This window comes from Crotalus tigris, unplaced genomic scaffold (assembly GCF_016545835.1).
Source record: "Crotalus tigris isolate CLP2741 ecotype Arizona unplaced genomic scaffold, ASM1654583v1 scf7180000017831.1706817, whole genome shotgun sequence".
Taxonomy (NCBI): domain Eukaryota; kingdom Metazoa; phylum Chordata; class Lepidosauria; order Squamata; family Viperidae; genus Crotalus; species Crotalus tigris.
In genome coordinates, this window is record NW_024096660.1 from 559,347 (window position 1) to 583,938 (window position 24,592).

The 24,592-nt window shown below is 47.3% G+C and overlaps 1 protein-coding gene across 3 annotated transcripts; it reads left to right on the top strand.

The window, feature by feature from the left end:
• Window positions 1-1,980: 1,980 nt before the first annotated feature.
• On the top strand, window positions 1,981-13,639 carry OTX1 (orthodenticle homeobox 1). Of its 3 annotated transcripts, none has more exons than XM_039342999.1 (4): window positions 1,981-2,411; window positions 5,786-6,049; window positions 7,638-7,789; window positions 11,673-13,639. In XM_039342999.1, the coding sequence occupies exons 2-4, from the start codon at window positions 5,953-5,955 to the stop codon at window positions 12,507-12,509; spliced, it is 1,086 nt and encodes a 361-aa protein (XP_039198933.1). In that variant the 5' UTR covers window positions 1,981-2,411; window positions 5,786-5,952; the 3' UTR covers window positions 12,510-13,639. The 3 variants fall into 3 exon arrangements, with proteins under 3 accessions (XP_039198933.1, XP_039198934.1, XP_039198935.1); XM_039343000.1 differs by lacking the exon at window positions 1,981-2,411 and adding an exon at window positions 3,171-4,189; XM_039343001.1 differs by lacking the exon at window positions 1,981-2,411 and adding an exon at window positions 4,375-4,395.
• The last annotated feature ends 10,953 nt before the right edge of the window (window positions 13,640-24,592 follow it).

The following is a 24,592-nucleotide window of genomic DNA, read 5'->3' on the forward strand; positions in this document are numbered from 1 at the left end:
ACCTCACCAAAGCCTTATTAAAGGTCCTAAGAAGATCTCCCGGATCCTTTGAGAAGCAGTTAAAGAAACAGTGTGCTTCCCTCCTACGCTGTTACCGTATTTCATTGGGGCTCCAAAGGAAAGTGTCTCTCCAGAAAAAAAAAAAAAAAAGAATTCCACTTTGATGGTGCGGCCACTAAGTCCCTTTCCGAAGTCCTTTTATTTGTTTGGTTAGCAACCGGTTGATTCAGAAAAATCGCGATGGTGATTTTCATTTTGCTCCTTATGTGTTTAGAAGTTTTCCTTTTCTGTTAAAACTTTAAATGTAAAAAAAAAGAATTATCTGTAGAGGATTAGTGTTTATTAATATTTATGAGTCTGATACCCTCAATATGGCATGCACTGAGTGTGTTGTACATGTATGTGTCTGAGAGAGACAGAAAGGAGGGAGCAATAGTGTGTGTGCATGTGTGTGCAGGGAAATAATAAGCTCTTCAGTGGAAGATGTAAAAAAAGTATACAAAATGTCTACATATTGCTTACAAATATACATATCAATAATTTAGACTCTGGTGAATGAATGTATAAGCAATATTTATGACTACATAGAGCTCCTGAGAAGAAACATCCGAGCCACAATCCTGAACATATTTTCCCGGGATTAGAGCCCATTGAAGTCAGTGGGACCTCTTTATGGACATATATAGAACTACTATAGAAATCTTTCATGGACGTTGGGATAATGTTCACCAACAAAAGAGCGTTTTCTTTATTTCGTTGGGACTTACTGCACAACGAAGAGTCATATCAGAGAAGATTTTGGAATGGTGTTTGATTAAATATGTGTCCACAAGAACGGTCCTTAGCAAAGTTCTTAGGGGGACGGTACTTAATCGCATATTCCGTTAGACATATTGGCATACGCTATTTAGCGGCAGGTATATAGAGAGAAAAGCAGTGGCAATATCTATATAAGATAGATAACAAAGACTAAAAGATATAAGTTCTTGTTCGCTGGTAGTAGGCAAACTTACGCAAAATATCCGAATTTCACATTAGCCTATTCGTGCTACCCTATCTTTCCTTTTCTGCTTCAAAGAAAACAGGCGAATCCCTTGAAATCCATGCATTAGGAATCTTTGTTCCCCTGTTCTGAGTATAAAGGCCATTTGGTAACTTTTTCTGCGCTCAAAACCCGTTCTTTGCCAGCCACTACGTAGAAGATCTTTTTAAAGAGTGTATTTTGTTTTTTAAACTGCGTGGCAGATAGGCTGGACTCTGCAAGCGCTTACCCTATGTTACCCAAAAGGAAAATCCCACTGAACTCGGCGTAGACAGGATTAAAGTTACTTTGACAGTAAGTTTGCTGAAAGAAACTGGGTTTACAAACCAGGGAAGCCGGACCCTGGACGATCCAAATGTCCCAGATTTGATGGGGGCAAACTTCCTTTTGTTGAGCAGTACTTAAAAGGAAAAAAAAAAAAAACAAAACACCCGCTCCTACCCCTAACTTGGAGAGGAGGCCAGGATTGATGGCGAGGAAGAGACCTTTTGTGAGTGAATTGCCGGGGAGGAAGAGCGTCACCTACCACCACCGCTCACAAACTGAGGATTACGCCCCACGTGGTGGTCGCTCCGGGAAGAGCTGGCCCCAAGAGTGTTGGGTGGGTTGGGAAGAGCGGGATGAAGTGGAGGGGGGGGGAAAGCGCGCTTTGGGCTTTAACCCAGCCCGAAGGCGCTTGGACGGGACGCGCGGAGCGCGTTTATACGACGGCGAAAAGCAGGAGGCGGAGGCAAGGCCGGTTTCCAAAGTCAGGCTGGAATTCAAGGGGGGGGGGGAAATCCCCTGCCATGCACGAGGACACCTCTCGCGCTTTTCTCCTGCGGGGCGGCGGAAGGCTGAGGGAGGGAAAAGGCTGAGGGAGGGAAAGAAGCGTCGGCGTCGGCGGCGTCTGGCTCGCGAGGGCAGCCCGCGCGCGATTAAAAAGCCTCCCGGCTTCTGCCGGCTGGAGGGCCGCCGCGGGCCTCCAAAACCCGCAGCGGCAGCAGGAGCAGGAGCAGGGGCGCGAGGGTGTTCATTCTCCCAGGGGAACCGCCGGAGCGGGCGGCCGCGGCCGGTGCCGCTGAGGCAACTCCAGCCGCCTGCCCTGAGGGAGCTGCTGGGAAGAGTTGGCGGCTGAGGCTGCTGCGCGCGCGGCTGGGACTGGGGTGGAGTGGGGGATGGGGACGGGCCGAGGTAGCATTCATCCCGCGCTGCTATTGCCCGGGCGGCTGTCACTCAGCGGCGGAGAGCTTAGCGATTGGCGCCAGCCTTGGTTACGCATTTGCCTTGCGCTCACATACAAGGGTAGGGCAGTAGAAAGGTGATCAATCTTCATCAGGCTACGTTTCCAATCACCTAAACAACCGGGCGAGACAGCTACCGCGACAAGGTAAAAAAAAAAAAAAAAAAGGCGCTTGATTTATTTCACGCCCCCCCCCCCCTTAGGTGAGCTCTCACTTTCCCCTTCCTTTCCCGGGCCGTCCCAACATCACCCTCGAGCCGAGAAGCCCATCCCCGCTTCCTTCTCGCCCTCCTCCCCCCCCCCAGCTTTCTTCCCCAGCTCTTTTGGAGCGTTACGTCCGCGCAAAGGATTTTTTTTTTCCCCCAACAGAGACTTTTCGGTTGCAAAGTATCCGAGAACACTAAAGTTTTGGTTTTGTTGTGGTTTTTTTTTTTTTTTTTCCCTCTGCCGCTGGCTTGGCGCAGCAACTGGCTGAAAGGAGGCGGGGAGGGGGAAGTCGGAGGTGGAAAGCAACCCGCACTAAAACTTTCCCTCCTAACTTTTCCTGCCCTTCGCTTTGCAGCCCTGCCCGGAAAGGGGCCTGGGGGTGCCCAGGGGTATCCCCAACCCCCTGCTCCCACACCCGCCCGCCCGCCCGCCCCGCGGCTGCTTTCCTGCTCCTCACTTCTAAACGGGAATGCGCGGCAGGTAAGCAAGAGAGGAGCCGCCTGGCTTTCGGCAGCTGCCTTCGTTCTCCTCCGGCTCTTCCTTGCCAGGCTTGTGGCAGCGCGCCGTGTGATGCTTTCCCCCCCCCCCGCCGCCGCCGTCCCCCCTGCGCGCTTTCTCCGCGCAAGGGACGAGTTCTGCCGGAGGGGTCGGGATGCGCGCCCCCCTCCTTCCCCCGGGTGCGGAGGAGCAGACCGGCCGCCTCCCGACGGAAGAGCCCGGAGCTCTGGGGTCCTCCGCCCGTCCGTGCCCACTCCACCCCTCGCAAGCCACCGGCGGGGGTCCGCCGCCACTTTTTTGGCCTCTCGGTTCCCGGAGGCACCTGGAAGGCAGCCAACCGCGGACCCCCGAAGGGAGAGGTCGGGGTGGCTCTTCTCCTGCTCGGAAGGCGAACGGCTCTGCTTGGCTTGGGTCTCTCTTGCCCCCGGGAGACCCTTGGCCGGCTCTTCCGGGCTGGCGCCTTCCACCGATGCTTGCCGTGGCCGGCGAATCTCGAGCTCTCTGGAGACACCTTGTTCTTTCCCACTGCTTGGCGCGTCTCCAGCGTTTCTCCATTGGGCAACGGCCGGGTGTCACCCAACCCAACAATAATCGACGGCCAAGGAAGAAGGGAGGGCGGAAGAGTCCGGTCCCGATCACCACCGGTGCACTGACGGGAGTGGGTTCTTGGAGCCAGGGATGGGGCTGAACTCCAAGGAAAGAGGCTTGGAGTGGGCGAGTTCTTGTCCGCTTCTTCCTCACTGGAGGTTGTCGGGCCCCTTCCCTCTCTCCTCAAGCGAGGAGTCTCAGGCTGCAACCTTATGCGCAATCCGCTGGGGACAAGCCCCCCTGAACTTGACTTTAGGAGAAACTAACTCAGCCTTTAACCTGCGTGGCCCAGTCCGCTCTCTTGCCGAGGCCTAGCATGTTCGTTGACTTTTTGTTCGGGTGCCAGCAGGATTTAATCAGCGGCCAACCACAGTTTATCTTTTGCATCTAAGGAAAAGGTTGCTTGAGAGGAATAGATGTGGAAGGAATTTTTAAGGAATAGATGAAGGCATCTAGGTGTTCAGAGAGAGAAAGAAGCTTCTTTGAAAGTACATTTGCAGATAAGTATGGAGAAAAGCTCCAAAACAAAACAGAAAATCAACTTTTCCCCTTGCTTCCAGCCCATGGCCCAATCTGAATAATGTATCCTGACAAAGAAATCTCCCCTGGTCTTAAAAAGCAATGACTGTGGAGTAAGTATACCTGTGCTTCAGCAACCTTACTTATCCTATGCTGCTTAAGTAAACCAGATGGGCCGGTTTTGAACTCTTAATTGTGAGCGCGCGCACACACACACACACACACAGAGAGAGAGAGTGAGGTTAAAAAAAAAACACCTCACCTCACAAATCCAGACAGAACTCTAAATGAAATCTCAACTTGGAGACAGCTGCAACAGGTTAGCCAGCCTGGGAATATGGGTTGTTTTTACTTTGGAATATTTTAACTTAATAGCCTAGAATCAATTTGTTAATATTGGTTCAAGAACTACTTTGCACCACTTTTTTCCTTTCTTGTTCATTCTTGGTGTTTTTTAACTTGGCAATCTTTCTGTGTGAAAATGCATATTGGTAGCAGCCGGGCCTGCAATCTATATAAAGTTTTTGGCCATGGATTAATTGAGATTAATTCTGCCACCAACTGTGTCTTCCGGGTGTGAGTGTTTATGTATCTGCTTGGTTGGTCTGATGTTTGTTCTATTTGGGCTTTTACTTTATTGAAACCACTAGGAAGAGAAAAGTTTCTGGATCAGAACATGGGAACTTAACCTAAAATTTATTTTCCGTTTGGGAATGCTAGCTAGCCCGCCAAGATCCCCAAATCTGTTCTGTAGCTCTTGGGAGTAAATCATAAGGAGGAGAGACAAAAATTTGAAGTTTATACAGTTAAAACTGAACAGCCACATGCACCATGTTCTTTACAGGCCACTTTTATTTGGAAGTCAGGATCATTAGTTTACTTTAGCTTTATTTCTAAATGTGCCTGTTTGAGAGTGTACCTTCACTCTTTTTTTTCCTATACTCCTAGAAATAAATTCTTCGGCATGTGAGGGAAGAATACTGTCCCCAACGTCCTCTGCCCTGTTCCTTCTGCCTCCTTGTCTGTTGGTGCAGGCCTTTTAGTATACGGATTTCAAAGCTGCCCCCCCCCCCACTAACGCTGTTTTTTTTTAGATCATTAGCCATTTCTAATTAATGTGTCTGTTTCTGCTCTCTTTTAAATTAATTATAGTTCCCTCCTTTTGTTATCTCATTTTGATTTCTAATCCAATTATCTTTTTAAATAATTGCTTTATCGCTCTCATCATTGATATTGTACCCCCTCACAGCCCCTTGGCGATTGTATGGTAATGTGGCTGTAGTTTTTTTTTTTTTAAAATAATCTCAGTTTCCTTTTCTCCACCCTACTACACTCCACTCTTTGCCACTTTCTAGTTTTCCTTGGGGGAGGGGGAGGCATTATCCGCCATGTTCTGAGATCTTCTGTGTTAAGGAAGAAACCTTGAAACTGTAAGGCAAAAATAAAAGTAAAATCAGAAACAAAACTTTTTTAAAAATTTGGTTAATTCTTAGAAGCTTTCGTGTACTTGACACGAAAATTAAGTTGCCCTTTTAATATTAAGATCTACCATAACTATATATAAACATTGCAACTTTTTTTTACTGATATGTACAAAAAGACTGTTTTGTTTTGTTGAACATTTAACTTTGCACAACCTGGGAATTCCATAAAAATATTTATATCTTGTTATAATTCACTATATGTTACTTTTGTTGTTTTTCTTCTAGATTGCTGTGAAAAACTCTTCTCTCTGTGGGATTCCTTCAGTTGCCTGGCTGGATGAATATTAAAGAATAATAAAAAAAACATATACACACGCTGCTTGAAAAACTGTTAAATAAGCAAGCAGATAATAGTGTGTGGATAAATCGGAAAAATATTTCCAACTTTTAGTATGATGTCTTACCTCAAACAGCCCCCCTATGGCATGAATGGGCTGGGGCTAGCAGGACCGGCAATGGATCTTCTACACCCTTCAGTGGGGTATCCAGGTGAGCCCCCCCATTCCATCCCCTCTTCTCCCCCCTTTTTTTGTCACTCTTTATCGAGTAGACCCACTCAGGTCATTCCACAGAGTTTGAAAAAAGAAAGAAACCCTCTTGCAAATGGGCATTAAGTGGGGAATTCTCCCTTCCTGCTCTTCCATTTTTGGAAACTGCACTAATCTTTTAGTTCTGTAATTGAGCGTTTCCTAACAATCTTTGAATGCTTTTCCTGAAAATAGTCTCACTATAAAAAAATGAAAAGCACTTTACTAAAACATTAGGTTTTTGTAATGGAGTTGGTTTCGTATCCCTGATTTCTACCTTGTTTCGCTTTTACATTCAGGTAGATAACTAAATATACCAAACGCAGAACAAGTGTGTGGTTGTTTAAAAAGAACAGACTCGAGGCAGTGAGACCCTTTGATAAACCGGATTTTTTTTAATTTTTTTTTTTTAAAAAGGGAAACTTCTGTGAGAGTTGATTTTCCAAAGTGTAGTTGTAAATGAAGACCCGGGGTAAAGAAAGTGGCGTTCGGAAGCTATGAAAGCGAATGGAAGGGGCTGCCCCAGTTTCAAAACCTTGTCCTGAAGGAAAGGTTTTTACAACTGAGAGGGTCTGCAGCCAATCCACATTCCCTCCCCTTCCATCAGCTCCGTGGCCAAGAAACCAGCACAGGTTTTGCAACCGTGTAGAGTCTGATGACAAATCAGGTTCGTGCTAACTAATTCAAGGGAATGCTTCACATCCCTACGGTTGTGAATGGTATAAACTGCCAACACCCTGACTTGAAAGGCGAAGAGCTCACTAGATCAGTGGTAAACTGGACTGGTTTCGCTAGAATTTGTTCCCGTTTGCAGCATTGTAACCTAACACACACACTCCACACACCGAGCCTAAAACGCTCATCGTTAGGCCAGTTAAATGAAGCACGCTTACAATTGCAGCCTTGCTTGGACGTCCTGTGTATACTACAGATGTGGATACTACAGGCTCCTGTGGAATTTTAACTCTGAGTTCAGGTTTTCAGGTAGGGGAATAAACACTGAAACGCCTAGCTTCTGTTTTAACCGCCGTGTTATCCGGCGAGCCAGCCGCTTTGGGCTGTTGTCTCAGGTCCGAGGCAACTCCAAAATCCTCTTTTGCGGAAGGCCCAGCTGCGAGCGAGCCCGCCTGCTTTCGCCCCGTTGAACTGAGGCAGCTTCCCTTCCTCTTTTCGTACCGTTTTCTGTGGTTCGTCTTTATAGGCTGGAAACACAATTAGGTTGTTTTTTTGCTCCTGGCTCGGCGAGTGCACATCCCACCCCCCACCCCCCCCCGCCGTCAGCTTCCCTTGTGGGATCGCCCGGCCCGTTCTATAGAAGTCAATGGGGCAACTGGGACCCTCCGCGGCTGGCGACCCGCCTGCGTCAAGGGATCGGTGGGCGTGGGAAGAAGCGGGCCTGGCCGTCTCTCCTCCCCCTCCTGAATCGGGGCAGCGGGCTGGCGGGGAGGGGGGGCGTGGGGGGGGGGAGAAAGCAGCTCTGATTGCCTCTTATCTCTCTGTCTTCTTCCCTTCCTGCCTGCCTCGCCTTGTCTGGTTTTGGGGACTCGCAGCCACCCCTCGGAAGCAGCGGCGAGAACGCACCACCTTCACCCGGTCGCAGCTGGACGTGTTGGAAGCGCTTTTTGCAAAGACCCGCTACCCCGACATATTCATGCGAGAAGAGGTTGCCCTGAAAATCAACCTGCCGGAATCCAGAGTTCAGGTCTGGGGGCTTTAAAAAAAAGCGAGTCTGGGGCTGGGGAGAGACCGGGGGTCTCCGTCTGCGGGAAGAGGGTCGTTGGGGCGCGCCCGTTGGCTCGGTTCGCCTCCCGCCCTTCCAGACTCAAGTAAGAAGGGTTGCGGGCGATTCCTTTTATTTTAAGGGCTCTTCTCGTCTGGGATCCATTCTAGTCTCCATCTGATCAGGGCCTTTCTGGCGTTCAGTCTAGGCACAGCTCTTCCGCCCTAGGACTGGTATTTATTGGGGCACATTACTCTTCTTCGCTCAGCCGGAATAGTAATTGTGCAAGAATCGACAGGCCCAGTGCTGGAATGGCAGAAGAGCACGCTGAAGATCCCTCTCGGTTTATTGAATCTGGCAACTTCCTTTAGCTGGCTTATCACTTTAGAGGAATCAATACTTTACAGATACTTATTTTCTCCTCTTCTCCAATCAATGTCAAGGCAACGTCCCAGTCCTAAACACATATCAATGGATACACTCCAGCACAAGTTAGTTTTCACTAATTTCCGTGGCAATCAATAGGATTTTATTTGTCACCTCATCTTGAGTCTGCCTACATAAAACTTAGAATGATACTGGATGTAGCACATATGGTGCACAAAGAGTAGAAGGAAGGTTAATTTTTTTCCCTCTTTAATTCTTTCATGTGTCAGATTAAGACTACAAAAGTATTTTAAGATTGCCTAAGCAACTTTAAAATCATTTCACATCCTAATCTTTAATGCACTTGTAACATTATCCACACTTGTTTATCTGGAAATAAATTGTATTAGGACTTATTCAAAATTATATTGGTTAAAATGCCACATTTCTCAAAAGTAAAATCAAATTGATTTAATTGATTTAAAAGGTTTTCTGTTTAAGTGCAGGAGTTACACTGAAAGTTTCTGATGCATCCTCCCCTCCCAATCCTCTGATTGGTGATTTAATTGGGAGTTGAAAAGTGAACAAACTTGGGGTTAAGATTTGGAGTCTTATCCTTGCTCCTTTCTGTGAGGCTTTTAAAATTTATCTCCTCTTCTTTCCCCCACCCCCAGCAAAAAATTATTCTTCAGCAGAATTGAATTTCAATTGTTGATTTGAAACTCAAATCTGGATAGAAGGATAGGCACCAGACTATCTCTTTAGGATGTAAATAAGTGTGTAATTAAAGTAAAATCACACCTTTGTCATGCAAGCTGGATCCTTCCTGTTTGTTTGCTCTCTGTCCTATTTCTCACTGAAAGCAATTTGAAACCATGAAATGAAAGCATTTTTGGGGGGTGGGGAGAACTGAAATTGCAAGTAAATCATACAGTGATGATTTCAATAGATATATGTATGGTTGGATTCAATAAAGCAGGACAGATTTCACATGCAATCATCACACGTTTGAGCTATGAAAAGCGGTGTATAGAACATTTATATAATCTGAAGTAGCCTTAAGATCATAAGCAATATGTTGGGAAGTGATTGAATAGTTGGCCAAAATTGGCACATTTAAATTTCCTGCCATCATTTTTTAAGCTATTGCTATTAACTACTCAGGGATGCTCTATTTCTGAAAGTTGTGAAAGATTGCAGAAATTATATATTGAATTTTTTAACAATAGGAACAGCAGTTTGTGGATGCCTACACATTAGAATAATGGAATTACTAGATGCTTGAATTCTGGACTATATATTTAGGGGCTTGGATTGGTTCAGTGAACTTCCCTTTGGCTAGTCTGCTTTTGGGTGGGGCAAGTAGTCTCTAGTGAGGAAGGCTGGAAAATATTATATGAATTTGGCTTGTGTAAAATCTGAACGAGAGATGGGTGCCCTATCTTGAGGTTATAAAAAAAATGCTAAATCGTGTAATTGATTAATTAATACCTTTGCTATAGTTGTTGCACTACTGGCAGCATTAAGGGTATACTTGTAAGTGTTGTTCATTGTGACTCTGCCTCACACAGTCTGTAATGGGTCCTTCTTTTAAGAAATAGATATAAAATACTCTGCTACAATTTAACGCAATAGAATCTCAGCAGAGGTACATAAAACTCTGGATGCTGTACTCCACAATAATATAGTTGTTAAAATTTATTGCAACATGATTTTTATTTTAATGAGAACTCTTTCAGGAACTAAAATAGACTAGCAGAATAGACAGATGAATCCTAACCTTAGATGAACAATTTACTTTGCCCACCATTTCTGACTCTTAATTTACACCTTTCCACCTATCTTTTCCATAAACTAGTCTTAACATTGACTATTAGGAGTTTGGAGGTCTGATTCATGAATTTTGTTTATTTGGAATGGTATGGCAGGTATGACGTGTAGAGGAAGTGTGGTTGAATTTGACACGTGATATCATCTCCTATTGTCTTAGAAGTGGATGTAGCTGTTGATTGATTTGGTATATCTTGCAATATAAAATATTGATGAACAAGGAGAATAAATTAATTATATTAAGAATCAAAATGCTGTCTTGTTCCATTGAATGCAAGGGAGGATACAGCTTAGAGCTGAATGCTACAGGTGAATGGCTTGAACATAGCAGAAAGTAGCCTGGAAAATAGGTAAAATGGTACACAAGTATTTGGTGATGATATTGAGCATCCTAATCTCTCCTCTGGTATAAACGCAGCTTCTGTTTTCTAATGTAAGACATCATAATATATTAACACTAATTGATAGAGGACTGGCAAGAAGCATTATAGTTTATTGACAGGTTTGGGCAAAATTAAGCTGGCTACAGTGTTGGAAGCCATGGGTCTGAGATCTCTCTCAATCATCATTAGTTTCCTGTCTATATAGGCTTGGGAAGATAATAGGGTGTAAATTCTGTAGTACATCTTGTCCTGCTTGGATTCTTTTACTGAGGGCATCAACTAATGTCTAATCATAGCTTGCTCCTATTATATCTACTTTCTACATACATAAATTCAGAGCAAGGAAATGCATTTGTGAGGAATGTACTAGTGTTCTCCCCTGGACCCTGCCTTCAGCCCTCCCACTGCTATACAGTACTAATAGCTAAAAGTACAGGAAGGCCTGAGTGTTAAAGATTCAGGTACATTTATCAATTCCAAACAAGGTTGATTAGTCAATGGTGCGAGGCTAAGAATGAATATAGAAACCCCTCTTCAAGATGGGGTTATCGGGTTACTTGGTTATCCTGATTCACGAGGAACTATTGATAAAGTTTTGGAAATTGGCCACTACAGTGGAGATATAGCCAGCTGAGTTGATGGCAGTGCTAAGAGAGAGGGGGGGGACATCCTACCAACGGGCAATGAGTGCCCACGTGTTCTTTTCTAGGATACAATGGCCTGCATCAGGGATGCTGCACCCATCCTTGGTGGCTTGGCTTCTCTTCTGCCGGACCCGCCATCCACGGAATGTGCTCTCGGCGGTCCCACCTGAAGGCAACGGCTGTAGCTATTTGGGACGCGCTAAGCCAGACCCGGGGGCTTTGCTTCCTTGCAAGTGGGGAGGTCGAGGCAGGCGGGATCGGAGAAGGGACTAGATTTACAGGGGTTCTCAACCTTGGCAACTTTAAGACTTGTGGACTTCAACTCCCAGAATTCCTCAGCCAGCTTTGCTGGCTGAGGAATTCTGGGAGTTGAAGTCCACAAGTCTTAAAGTTGCCAAGGTTGAGAACCCCTGGACTAGAACGAGAGAGCCAGTCCAGACCTGCTTGGCGACGAACGTAGAGGAACCCCACGAAAGGCGGGATGGAGGAGAAGGGACCGAAGTGGCGAGGGAGTGAGTTGGTCCTAGCTGGGGCTGCGGGGCGGAGCAGGGGAGGTCAGAGCTGGGCCTGCCTCCTCCCTTCGGGTCCCCCCCCCTGGGAGACGAGGGTCTCACGGAACGCTGCCTTTGCCTCTCTTCGCAGGTCTGGTTCAAGAACCGGCGCGCCAAGTGCCGACAGCAGCAGCAGAGCGGCAGCGGCGCCAAGAGCCGGCCGGCCAAGAAGAAGTCCTCCCCGGCGCGAGAGAGCTCCGGCTCGGAAAGCAGCGGGCAGTTCACGCCGCCCGCCGTCTCCAGCTCGGCCTCCTCTTCTTCGTCCAGCTCCAATTCTTCGGGCCCGGCGTCGGGCGGAGCGGCCTTGAGCAACGCGGCGGGCGCGGGGGCCGCAGCCTCGGGGTCGGCCTCGTCGGCCGCCTCGCTGAGTAGCGCGCCGTCGGCCGTGGCGGCCTCGTCCATCTGGAGCCCCGCCTCCATCTCGCCCAGCGCCGGGCCGGAGCCCCTGGCGCCCAGCGGGGCCTCCTGCATGCAGCGCTCCGTCTCCGGCGCGGCCTCCGCCTCTTACCCGATGTCGTACGGGCACGGCGGCGGCTACGGCCAAGGGTACCCGGCGCCGCCGCCGCCGCCCCCGCCGCACTCCTCGTCCTACTTCAGCGGGGTGGACTGCGGCTCCTACCTGCCCATGCACGCGCCCCCGCACGCTCACCAGCTCAGCCCGATGGCGCCCTCGAGCCTGGCGGGCGCGCATCCCCACGCCCACCACCCGCTCAGCCAGGGCTCCAGCCACCACCACCACCACCACCACCATCACCACCACCAGCCTGGCTACGGCGGGCCCGGGCTGGCCTTCAACTCCTCCGACTGTCTGGACTACAAGGAGCCGGCCCCGACCGCCGCCGCCGCCGCCTCCTGGAAGCTTAACTTCAACTCCCCGGACTGCCTCGACTACAAAGACCAGGCCTCCTGGCGCTTCCAAGTCCTGTGAGGTTTGCCACGGCCCCCGCCCCACCCCCCACGTGCTTCTCGGTTCCTCGGGACGGCCTCTTCTTCGCCTTGCAAACGCGCCCCGTCGCTCGCCTCAGCCTTTGCTCTCCCGCGCGTCTGACCCGTGGGCGAAAGCAGCCTTCGAAAGGAAAGACGCTGCGAGCAGCCGTTTGAATAGCCCGCCGCTTCCAGCTCCTTCCCCGCCGCCGAATCTGGGCCGAAGGCTGCTGGGTCAGACCTGCTGCCCTTCCTGGACGGCGCCGCCTCTACCCCGCTGAGTTGACTCCTGAGGTGTTATTTATTCGCTCCCTGGGATTATGTTCAGGATCGTCATTTTTTTTTTGTTTGTTTGTTTTTTGTTTCGAAGCAGAAGACGACTTTAAATTGAGATTCATCCTTCTTCTCCCAACCGGCCCTTTTGGCCAGCTCGGTAGCTTTGTGACGCTGGCTCGCTCGCTCATGTGCGTGGAAAAGACAGGAGAGTGGACGCGCCTTTTCCTTCCTGGCCGACGGCAGACTTCGTGTATAGATCTTCACACCGCCCTCCCCCGTCCCGTTCGAGGACCCCCGCACCCACCCACCCCCGCCAAGTTCTCTCTGTAGGTTTATACTGCAAAAAAAAAAAAAAAAAGCGCTAGGAGTGTACATATAGGGTTTAGCGAGATCCATTCCAGCGACCCTTTTTAATGAAGGAGCTGAAGGCGAGCGCTGGAGGCTCTTCAGGTCGGAAGGGGACCTTCTCCCATAGCCTCCCCTCTCCTCTTACCCTCGTTGGGAGGGGGGAGGGGGAAAGCGATTCCCCGACGGAGTTGGAACTGGGCAGCAGGGGCGACGCGCTCGCGAGAGGGGCAGGGGAGGGTGGGGAGCGGAAGGCGTGGAAGCGCGGCGGTGGCACAGCCGGTACGGGTTCGCCAGTGCAGCATCGGCTGGACCCGTCTCCACACCTGGTCAGGGGTCTCCGGACGGGTTTTTGGCCCGCTTGGCTCTGGGGGGAGGGGAGGGGAAGTCAGAGAGAGGGCAAAATGTAAAGTTGATAATTTACTCCGTTAATCCAACAGTCACCTGTTGACATGTAAGGCAAATCCTACCCTTTATCTACATATCCCGACAATAAAATTCAAACTGACGAAACCCCCCCAGTCTCTGTTATCCTTCCCGGGGGGTACAAGGCAAGGAAGAGGCGGGAACTGCCTTCCCGTTAGCTGAGCTTCTCTGCTGGCCTTCGCTTGGGTAGGAAAGGGGCAGATCGCTGTTACTTCCAAGAGCAGCAGCAGCAGCGGCGGCGGCGAAGGGGGAGTTGGCCCGCTGCTCTGAGTCTCCCTGAGCTGCTTTTTAATGTCTGTAATTGGCTTGGCGTCCAACCAAAACTTCGATGGGTCACATACGCAGTGAAAACGGTGTGATCGGCCACCTCCCCTGGCTCTTTCTGCAAAGTTAACCAGAGCGCACCTTCCTCAGAGACCGGAGAAGAAAATGAAAGGCCCCCTGTAGTTGGGCGGAAATATTTCCACCCTAATTGCTTCCAACCGCTCCCTCTCTCCGTCACAGGACAAACGGGCCGGGCCCCCCAAAAAATTGCTAGAGCTGCGCTGGCCGTGACTTTCTGTAAATCCTCTCTCTCGCGCGCAATTGTCTTGGCCCCTTTTCTTCCTCTGGACACTTGGCAAGAGTTTCTGGGAAGTGAATATTTATGAAACTTAAGGACTGTTGTAACCCTGTCACTCTAGGCTGAACACAAATGTCAAGGGCAAAAGCGGAATCTATTAGCTAGTGAAACGGAATGATTAGAAATATCCCCTGCTATGATATCAAAGGAAATTCAAAGGACGTTTAGGATTTGGTAAGCAATGAGGAGGGATCGCGGTTAATTCCACTACCATTTCGTGCTCACCATAGTAAGACTGCAAATCATTTTCACTAATGTCGGTGGTGACTCTTAACAATACCTTTGTGTTCACCCTAAGAAAACCCAAAAGGTCTTTGGCCAGGGTGGCACTTTTTAGGCGGTAAGTCCCACTAGAATTAATCTATAACCTCAGCCTAAATTGTTTAAAATGTGAGTTTAAGTGTAAGATTCAACTGCTGGAAAAGACAAACAAGAGACTTAATCGCATTTTTTAAATAAAATAAATCTATATCTTTGTGCTGAATGCACGTATAATATTACAACTGGAAATACATACTTTTTTCCTTCCTAAAAAAGCAAGTTGGCTAAAACTAACTGGTATAAAATAAAAGGCAATGGAGGTAGGGATTAAAATACAATATGTCCAATCAAAATACAGTGAGAGAGAAGTTATACTAGTAGTCCAAGCCAGAATAATACAAGATTTCCCTTCTGTTTGAAAACTTTTTTTCATTTTTTTAAATTCTAAGAAACAAAGAGAAAATTTTACCTGGGTTACTTTAGATTCAGGTGAAACTAATTCTAGGTTAAAAAAACTTTTTTTTTTTTTGCTCTCATCATATCTATTAGTGTTATAGAGTTGTTTTTCCCACTCCTGGAATGGGCTGAAGTTTGGGATAAATGTTTCTTTTCTTTTCAATAATAAGTGATTATTTTATTCTCAATTATAATTAAAAGAATTATTCCGCTTGGGTAGCGAAAATGATTACTTATATAAACAATGGTTGGGGAAGGAAGGCTAGAGTGGAGGCAATACTTCACATCCCCGTCTGAAGCTCAAGGTAGGGGTTTGTTATTGGGGGTGGGAAGAGAGGGGGGGTCCTGTTACCGGAAACGGAAGATGCGCCCTTCTGAATCGGTCTTTAAGCAGAGCCTCTCCCCACACCAGGATGAATCCCCTCAGACCAGGAATCCCCGGCGGCTCTCCAGATGGGAGTCAGCTTTAACGGCCAACGTTTTTGATTCCTTTGGACTTGGAAAAAGTGAAATCCAGCGCGTGGAGAGCCGCAGGAGCCTAACAACCTTTCGCTCAGCGCTGGCACGCCAGCCTTTCTTAGACGTGCAGCGCGGGGCGACCCCGGCGGTATTCTGGACACCCGCTGGGGCGACCAGACGTGAGCACCCTTTTAGGGAAATGGTACGCTTCCCCCCCCCCTCACCGGTCCCTTTTCAGGGAGAAAGAGGACGCAACTGAGCACGAGGGCCTTCAAAGTCTCCTGCTGAAGCCCCTGGAAAGAGGCCGCCTCCTTTCCTGCGTACGCTTTTCCTTAGCCAGGCTAGCGGGGCAGAAAGCCGGGTGGCTGCGGGGGTTAGGAAACGGCTGGAGGGCTCAGTTGCCAGGGCAACAGGGGTGCGCGACACATTCCCTGCCGCCAGGCTTCTGCCGGGATCCGGTGCAGGCTCAGTGGGGGAGAAACCGACAAGGGGGTTTCGCGCCTTGCTAGACCAAGGCGGCCTCTGCCACGACACCAGAGCGCCGGAAAGACCGTTTTAGGCCCCTTTGCAGTAGCAGGTGACCGGACCTTTTCCTCTCTAGGAAATGGCGAGTAAACAAATCTTCGGAGCATGGGCAGAGCGCTAATTCCCAATAGGCACCCGTCTTTCACCCGGTTTAAAGGGAGGTGGGCTTTCAAATGGCCTTTTCTGACTTCCCGGACCTCTGATTTAGGCATTAAGCTCTGCCTGACTTTGCACCTTGGACCCTCTCTTTCTCCTCCGCCCAGTGTCTTCGAGGGGGGTGGCGGTGGATGAATTGTTGCAGAAGCGCAGAAACGTCAATATAATTAGCATAGTCGTTTAGCGTGGTTGGGCTATCCCTCGGAGAGCAGCTGGACTGAATGCCGCCTTCACTCATCCTCCGATCTTGCACGCTGGGGAAAAAAAAAAAGTCACAGGACTGCCGGGAACGGAGCCTGGATGTGCCTCATCCCACCAAGGTCTAGGGTTTTGCAATACTTCGGCAGACCTCACACCTCCCACGCACGGCCCTTGGAAGCTAATAACGTAATTACTGTAAATCACACGTCTATGATATTTTTAACGGGACAAAATGAGAGTTCTGCCGTACTAAGGATATACCTCCCCACTTCTGGGGTGGGAGAGAATCGACGAGCGAAACGTCTTTCCAAAGGCCACCGGAAACCCGGTTTCCTTCCCTCGATCCTTCCCCCTCCTCCTCTCCTCAAGCGAAGGCAGCTGCTCTAAGCCATTGGCTGAAACTCCCCGGGTTGTCTGAACCGATCCAGCTCCGAGTATTTACCGTGTCTCACTAGGGGTTGCTGCCTCTTAGGCACTATGCTCAGTTAGGGTCTTACTGGATCGTTGACTCCGTATGAAAGAAGAGGGGGGGGGGAGAGTTTGAATCGGTTTCCTCCCTCTCACCTCCCCCCCCTTTTCCCCTGCCCGAGAAGCGGCTGCGAGAGGAGTTGTTTAGCTGGCTCAGGTAGGATTAAGCCACCAGACTGACTGGGGAAGCAGCGGTGCTCAGGTGCCGGCATCTCGCCGCGGTGAAGGGCGGGCGGAGGGCGGACGAGAGAGCCACGCAGCCCCTTTCGTTTCGAGGGCTGAGAGGGAAAACGCGTGGAGGACGGCGGCGTTTGGCTCTGAGCACGCGAAAGAGAAGGGCCATCGGGAGAAAGCTGCGCGGCAGCCTCTTTTACTTCCAGCAAAGGGAGGAAGGCGCTTTCTCGGCTGCCGCGCGGATCGGCCGAGGTTGTTCCTCGCAGCGGTCCCGCCCCCCGCGACTCCTGGGGCAGTTTAGACCTGGTAATCGCTCTCTTTAGTAGGAGGGAAGCCCGCCAGTCGAGCACCCGGCCGTCCCTCCCTCCCTCCCCGCCGCTGCCTGGCGGAAGATTCCAACGCCCCGCTCGGGTAGGTGTTGCAAGAGGCCGATAGGAGCGTGCGAGGAGCCGGGCTGCTGCCGGGCGAACCCGAAGCGGGACCGCTTTTCCACACCTGCAACGTAATTGAAAGTTCTCCCGGGAGCAGCCGTCTTCTTCCTCCCCCCCCCCAAAAAAAACACCCAGGCGGGTCACGTGGCAGCGGGCGAGCAGTCGCGAGAGGCGGGCGCTGGAGAGACCAGGAGGCCTCGGGCGGGCCAAAGGGCGTTTCTTTCTGGCCTGGGAGAGGCCCTCCGGGAAGCCGGGCCGACGGGAGGCGCGAGCGCGAGGTGTCGGGCTGCCCGAACAGCTGCCTGCGCCCTTCCTCGCGCTACCTTTTTTTCGCCGACTCAGCCCGGCCCGTGCCAAGAGTTGCGGCACAACCAAGGGGAAGTCGCCGCCACCGCGGTGCCACCGCCGGCGAGGCAAGGGCGTTCGGCGCTCCTCCAGCGCGCCCGCGATTGGGAATCCTCCCCCGCAACCCCCCCCCCGAGGCCGAGTGGCTGAGAGTTCATTGGGCGCCTGGCGGAGAAGCGCAACTTGCTCGCTCGAGAAAGCCCGCGCAGAGAATCGCTGCTGCCTGTTTTCTTCCGGCTCTTCTGCACGGCGGGGCGGAAGCAGCGGTTCATTGCTCTGCTCGCGGCGAGGAAAAGTTGCGGGACAGCGGGCGGTTCAGACGAACGGGAAATTGCGTTCCGCGGAAACGGTTTATGTCAAGGGTTCTAGAGAGCGCGTGGCTCAACTCCAGCGAACTTAGCAACCTAACCTCCGTCCCTCCCTCGTTGGTCGCCGTGCATCCGTGTTGCGGACCTTCTTTGCCCAGGTTCCCTCGGAGGGATTCTTTGGTTAGTACTGGCCGAGAATGGTGGCGGTTGGCTAAGCAGAGTCCAGGCCCGAAGGCTCCCAAACTTTCGCGCCATAAAACTTTTCGAAAACGTTTCATGGGCAAACATTAAGCAGATTTCCCTCCCAAATCACTACCAAGCTGCATTAATTACCCATTGGCATAATTTAATGCCACTACAGTATAAAATAAGACAAGCGGAAGGACAAATGCCTGTGAAGTGGAGTCAACATTTCAACCACCGGAGTTTCTTCTGCAGTTCTGTTGAGTCCGCCAATCTGTAAATTCTCTTTATATTGGCATAAATTCATTTGCCTAAATTCAAGAGGCCAAGAGACCCCTTGCTATTTTCCGTGGGTGTGAATGTGCATTTGTCTTCAAGGAACTCGAACAGAGTATCGCTGTGTATTCCTAGGTTTTCTGTGTTTGAATTTGAACCAGGATCCAGTTATATTACTGTATGTGAAAGAGGCCAAGGCTACTGCAACCAGAACCGAAGTACTTGAGTAAAACCCGTCTCTAAACAGATCTGTTCAAGGAAATCTGCTAAAGCTGCACTTCCACAATGTGAGAAATGTGAGAAAAACTCCCAGATAACTATTTTACTTGCTTTAGAGCAAACTGGAATTAAATTGCATTGTACGGTTTTTCTGAATCCAGTTGAAATTACTTCCAATAAATGTATGGATGTATTTTTATGGCCCACGTTGTAGTTTGGTGGTGCTCAATTAGCAGTTTGGTTGGTTTTCACCTCAGCATGTCCAGAGGTCTCAGAAAAATCAGGGTACCTAAGCTATGCTTGGCTGAATTCTTGTACTAACACAACAAGTGGGATTGAAAAGCAAAGTGGTTTATACCTACACATGCATATTTCAGAGGGATACAGGCATTGTAACACGAAAATATAAAATTATTTTGGAGACACTATGTTTAAAGAGAAATAAGGACCTAAATCCAAAGGTTACATTCTAAAAGAAAGAATGTTAAGATCTTAGATCAAGATATTTTTTTAAAGTTAAAATAGAATATCAATTTAAAAATGCAGAGCTCGGGCTGACTATGCTACTAATAATGCAGGTTACATTACAGATTTTTTTCCACAGCTTCCTTTAATTTTCTCCTTTTTCAAAGTGACCAAAATTAAAAGACAATGCTTTGCTCATTTTTATGTCAATATTTTCAATTTGTTTTTTGTCCAGTTGCTTTGCTCTATGATCTATGACAATGTCCAGTTCTGGTTAGGCAGGAATCAAGATGGTTGTGTGCCAAATCTGTGGTGAACAAATCAATTTAGTTTGGTAAGGATGGGGGGGCTTCATAGATTTAAAAGAAAATATTCTTTTAAGTGAGATGTTCCTTAAAGTCATTACTGACTCAGCATTCCCCATGTTCCCAGTTTGTCAGATGAAAATTATATTTACATCCCACATTTAGAATTTGGAAGTTGGTTCCCTTGAACTCAGTGGGGCTCTGTAGTGAATAGAAAGGTGTTTGTTAATGGCAAAAGGAGTTGAGATGTATCTCCTCCCCTTTCCAAAGAGGTGAAGCTTCCACTTCTACTAGATGCTCCCACTATACCATGTCAAGTTCACCAACAGCTGCATTTTCGAAGCCATCCCTCTACTTCAGAATTCAAGTGACCTTCCTGGGCTGCTCTTGGAGTGAACTCATTTACAAATTCAAAGAAAGGATGTACCAGAAGGCAACTGTGTGTGTATGTTGTTCACCTTCAGGGCATAAGAGGTTGAGCATCATGTGCCAAGACACTACAATAACAACAATAATGGCAATGTTGAAACTTGTATCCAGACTAATTTCAATGGAAGAAGCCAAGCACACAGCCACTCAGAAGATCCTGAGCTGTGGCCTCAAAAAGTTCTGTCAATTACAGAAGGAACCCAAAAACTTCAGTTTAATGAGCTTTCAAGGATCCTGTGAATTATTCTAGCTAACTTGGGAAGGGAGCAATCTTTGCTGAGTCAAGGCATGTTGCAGAATGATCAGCTTCCTGCCTCTCCCATAATTGGTTTCCCAGGCCTTGTGTGCCACTCCAGCCTCCATTTTTTTTTGTCACTCTCCCATAGAGAATTTTTTTGCTAGGATTGCCTGGCTACTGTGACAGAGGTGGGAATGCAGTCATGTGTTTCCTTGGTTGTCTGGCAAATGAAGCAATGAATCTGTCAGCTCTCAGGTTCAAGAGGCTCTTTTATGGCAAGGTGGGAGTGATTACTGACCCGCTTTGCTGGTGACCCTTGACCTCATTGTGCGGAGTCTGTAGTGTAAACACAAGCTAACGCTGCCAATTGTCTAGATGGGAAGGAGAACCTTAGCTGCCTGAGTATGTCCATGCATGGTTAAAAAAACTCTGGCAAGTGGACCACTGGTTGCAACTCCAGGAAGAAATGGAAAGCCAGGGACAGTGATGGAGAAGTGACAAAAGTATATGCAACAGTAAAAGTTCTGTGTTGAGCCTAAATCATTTTAAAGAAGAGTTTGCTTGCCTAAGGCTCACTCCGTGCGAAAATAATCCACATGGAAAGGCTGAATACATACCTGTACCAACAATTAGGCTAAAGTGTACGAAGTCAGCCCTGTGGCTAGTTGCCAATTCATTGGGCTCTAGAAACCCAGCAGTTGGATTGAATAAATTAAGTCGTGCCAACGTTTCCCGCTTCCCGATTGTGAAGGTGTCAGCCTATGACGAAAATAAAGCGTATATATGAAATACTTCCGGCTTCTAATTTGAATGGATGTTGCAAACAACCGAATGCAAAACTCAGAACGATCACTTCCTCTGAAATACCTTCCCGGTTAGTATCCAGCGTTCCCCCAACTAGTCCTATTGACACCGCTTTCAGAGGATTTACTTTGCAGTCCTTCCTTCCCCAAATGCTGGGGACTGAATCCCAGATTTTTCACGTGTAAAATAGGGCTTCCCCCTTTAAGGTTGTGGATGAAGAAGGACGCGGGAAGGTTGACTTTAGGTTGTCGGGAAAGGTCTGACCCCGGTTTACAAACTGACCCGGAAAATAAACAGAGAGACAGCGCGAGGCATAGCATCCCGAAAGAATCTTCAGGATTACTCTCTGGTTACTAGGAATTACTGAAAAACCACCACAGAAGTAAGCGCTGCTGATTCCAAGGAAGGATGCTCTTGAGTAAGTACCGTAGGACTAAAGCTCTAAAAAGCGATACAGCGGAATCCTCAGAAGAAAGTCCTGCGCTTTCGTGTGTTGCGCGGTAACTCTGAATTGTTAAAATGACTTCATTGCTTCTTCCTTCGCGGAAGAAAAACCCTTTGCGCCGGAAGCAAAGAGCCTGTAAAAGCTTTGGTACCCTCCGAACCCCTATGAGCAAACACCGTGGGACTAATTCAAGGCACGTGGTTGTGGGAAGAGAGCTCCAGGCGAGAGATTTTACACAGCAACCAGGTTAAGCCCGGTTTACGCCAGAGGATCAAGATGATCCCGGGGGTTGCGTGGGATAGGAATTCTTCTTTTTTAAGTTCTTCCCAGTTGCGGATTGGGAGAAATGTTGCCACTATTCAACTTTGAAATACTCATTTTGGAACATTGGCTATACAATTAAGAGTCGCGGATGTTCCAAGGATGGCTTCTGTTTCTGGACCATCCCAAAGCACAGAAGTTACGGCCCACTTAAGTGGGACAGGTGGCTGCCTGGCAGAGGACGCCTAAGGCCCTGGCGTAGCAGGACCGGAGAGCCGCTTCAGTTCTCCCGCACAGCGCCCTCTGTTGAAGCGCCGTGGAACGCAAGCGACCAGACGGTGGGAGGACTAACCATGGGGCTGTTGATCCTCCGGAGTTGTTCTCTCCTTCAGGAGCTCTTTTCTAATATGAGGAAGAAGTCATGTCCCATCTGTAGTACTTCCATATACCAAAAAGACTATTGAGCAATACTGGTTTAGGTATAGTGATATAACTTTCCACTTTGCCATCTATCAAAGAACCAAATACTTTCATTTCATCTAGCTTTGTCATCTAGATGTGTTGGGTTTTTAATAATTTATTTATTTATTTATTTTTATTGTTTGATATTGATTATTTCATTTCTCTCCTCAGGTGTTCTTAAAAATCTTGCATATGGATATGTCTCTCCAGGCATGTATTGTAGGAAAGCAAGATAAAAATAAATAAAGCAGCTTTCAATTCAGTAATACACATTTGGAACGATAACGCAGTAATATGAAATATGTCCAAATAATGTTTTTGATGAAACAGAAATGAAATGTCTATGGAACACTCAATCCATAACCCACTTAAAACTCCATATGCAACTGAAGCTAGAGGGCTGGAGTTCCCAAACAGCATAATTAACACTTCATTTCATTAATGTACTATTTAATGGAATAATTCCAACCTGTAAATCAAGGGCTTCAGTCCGGAGCCTTCATTAAACTTCTATAAATATTCAGAGTTGAAAGATTTACAACCTAAATATGTAAGTCATTTTTTCCCACTGCTGAACAGTTATGGTGATAATGAGGTAGGCATATAGGTAATAATTAATTTAGACACATTGAAAAAGCAAATATGTTTGCTTCAAGTAAATATAAACATCAGAAAACTAAAAAAATATATTCTTTGGAGAAAAAGGAAATGAAAGAATAATTTATGTCAGTAAATACAAAACTATATACCCTTGCTGTCTTGGCAGTCACTAGAGTGTATGACTTAATAAAGGGCTGTGGGGAAAACAAGTCCTTCTTTCCTTGTTTTTGAAGTGGGTATTGTAAAAGTGCCTAGGAGCATTACTCTAATTAAAGGGTCTGTCAACATTTTTATAATAAACAGATTTTTAAAGGTGTGTTGTTTTTTTTTTACACTTCAATATTTCCGAATTGTCTGTGGAGATTTTGCTTCAGGCAGATGGCACAGAATGTAGAGAAATTCTTTTATACTTATCAAAGAGAATAGATTTTCAACCAGACCTACAGCCGGGTTTAACTAGTTTACTTCTATTGTGGTCGTGCGTCCTATTTAAGCTCTTCATCTTAAATTGGACGTTGTAAGGAGGAACATATTGTATAGTCAGTATAATGGGAAATATTCAGTGCCTCTACAATATCACTTATGCAGAAACCAGAAACAACCCTTAGAGAGCAATTTGATTTCAGTTTGAAAATGGAGTAGTTGGAAACATCAATTGAAGGAGTGGTGATTTCTTGTAATTTTTCTCTGGATAAAAAGAATAACAAATTGATTAGATTTTTTAGAAGTTAACTTATACTGGAAATTATGTCTATTACAATCTTTTTGGTTAAAGAGTTTTTGGTTATATAGGTATTTGTCCCATATATATTTTTAATGAAACTATTCTCTCTGGAATTTAACTTTAAGAAATAAACAGGAACATGTTACATTCAAAATTATAATTTGTCAGTAGTTATCACTCTAATGATTCCTCAGTTCAGCAGAGCTTTGTTTTCTTCAATAATTGGCTGAATATTTAGTTTCCCTTCAAGTAGCCATGGCTACAAATTTGTTCTCCAAAGAAAGAGTTTAATTTAATTTGTCCATTTTAGGTGAATGGTGGACCGCAGCTGGAATTTTATGGAATTTGATAGAATAGGATTACACATATGGGTAATTGTTAGATTTCAAGTTTAAAAAAACCTTTGTTATAAATAGAATATTCCCAATTTAGTAGTATAAGTCGCATATCTACAATTCAGTTGCTATTATGTACTGCATTTAAAAACTGAAGTTAGTTGATTTCCTGATATTAAAAATGAAAATAAGCACTCTTTTATAATACCTATTTAGGAATATTATTGATATTCTTGTGCAACCAGATTGTTCATAAGCAGACCCATTTTCATCTACTTACATAATAGAATTGTGTATCCAATTATTTTGCATTCATCCAAAGAATGTAGCCGTTTTCTAAGGATTTTCATATTTTGTTTGTACTATGTGCACTTTAATTCTTATAACTTTCAGTTATTTTTTAATTTATTTATCCAGTTCTCACGTTGGGAAGGACAATGGGCTATAGCAGTGATTCTCAACCTTTCTAATGCCGTGACCCCATAATACAGTTCCCCATGTTGTGGTGACCCCCAAGTGGGTGTGGCCACCAATAAGAGGGAGTAGGACAGCTAGGGAAAAGGGAAAAAAATGGCGGACAGCATGGTTTGGTGACCCCCGTGAAATGATCATTCGACCCCAAATGGGGTCCCGACCCACAGGTTGAGAACCACTGGGCTATAGAATGCAGGAGGTGCATGAATGCCACAGGCAGATGAGGCATAAGCAGGCAGAAAATTGGTGGGAGTTGGAGAGACTTGTGACTCCCTGCTGGCATCCCCATTTACTTCACTTTTGGGAAGCCAACCCAGAATGTCAGAAATTGTGATCATATGATAGTGACTTGCTGCCACTCAGGCACTTGAGTGCTAAGACCACAATCACATGACTGTGAGGATGCTGCAGTGA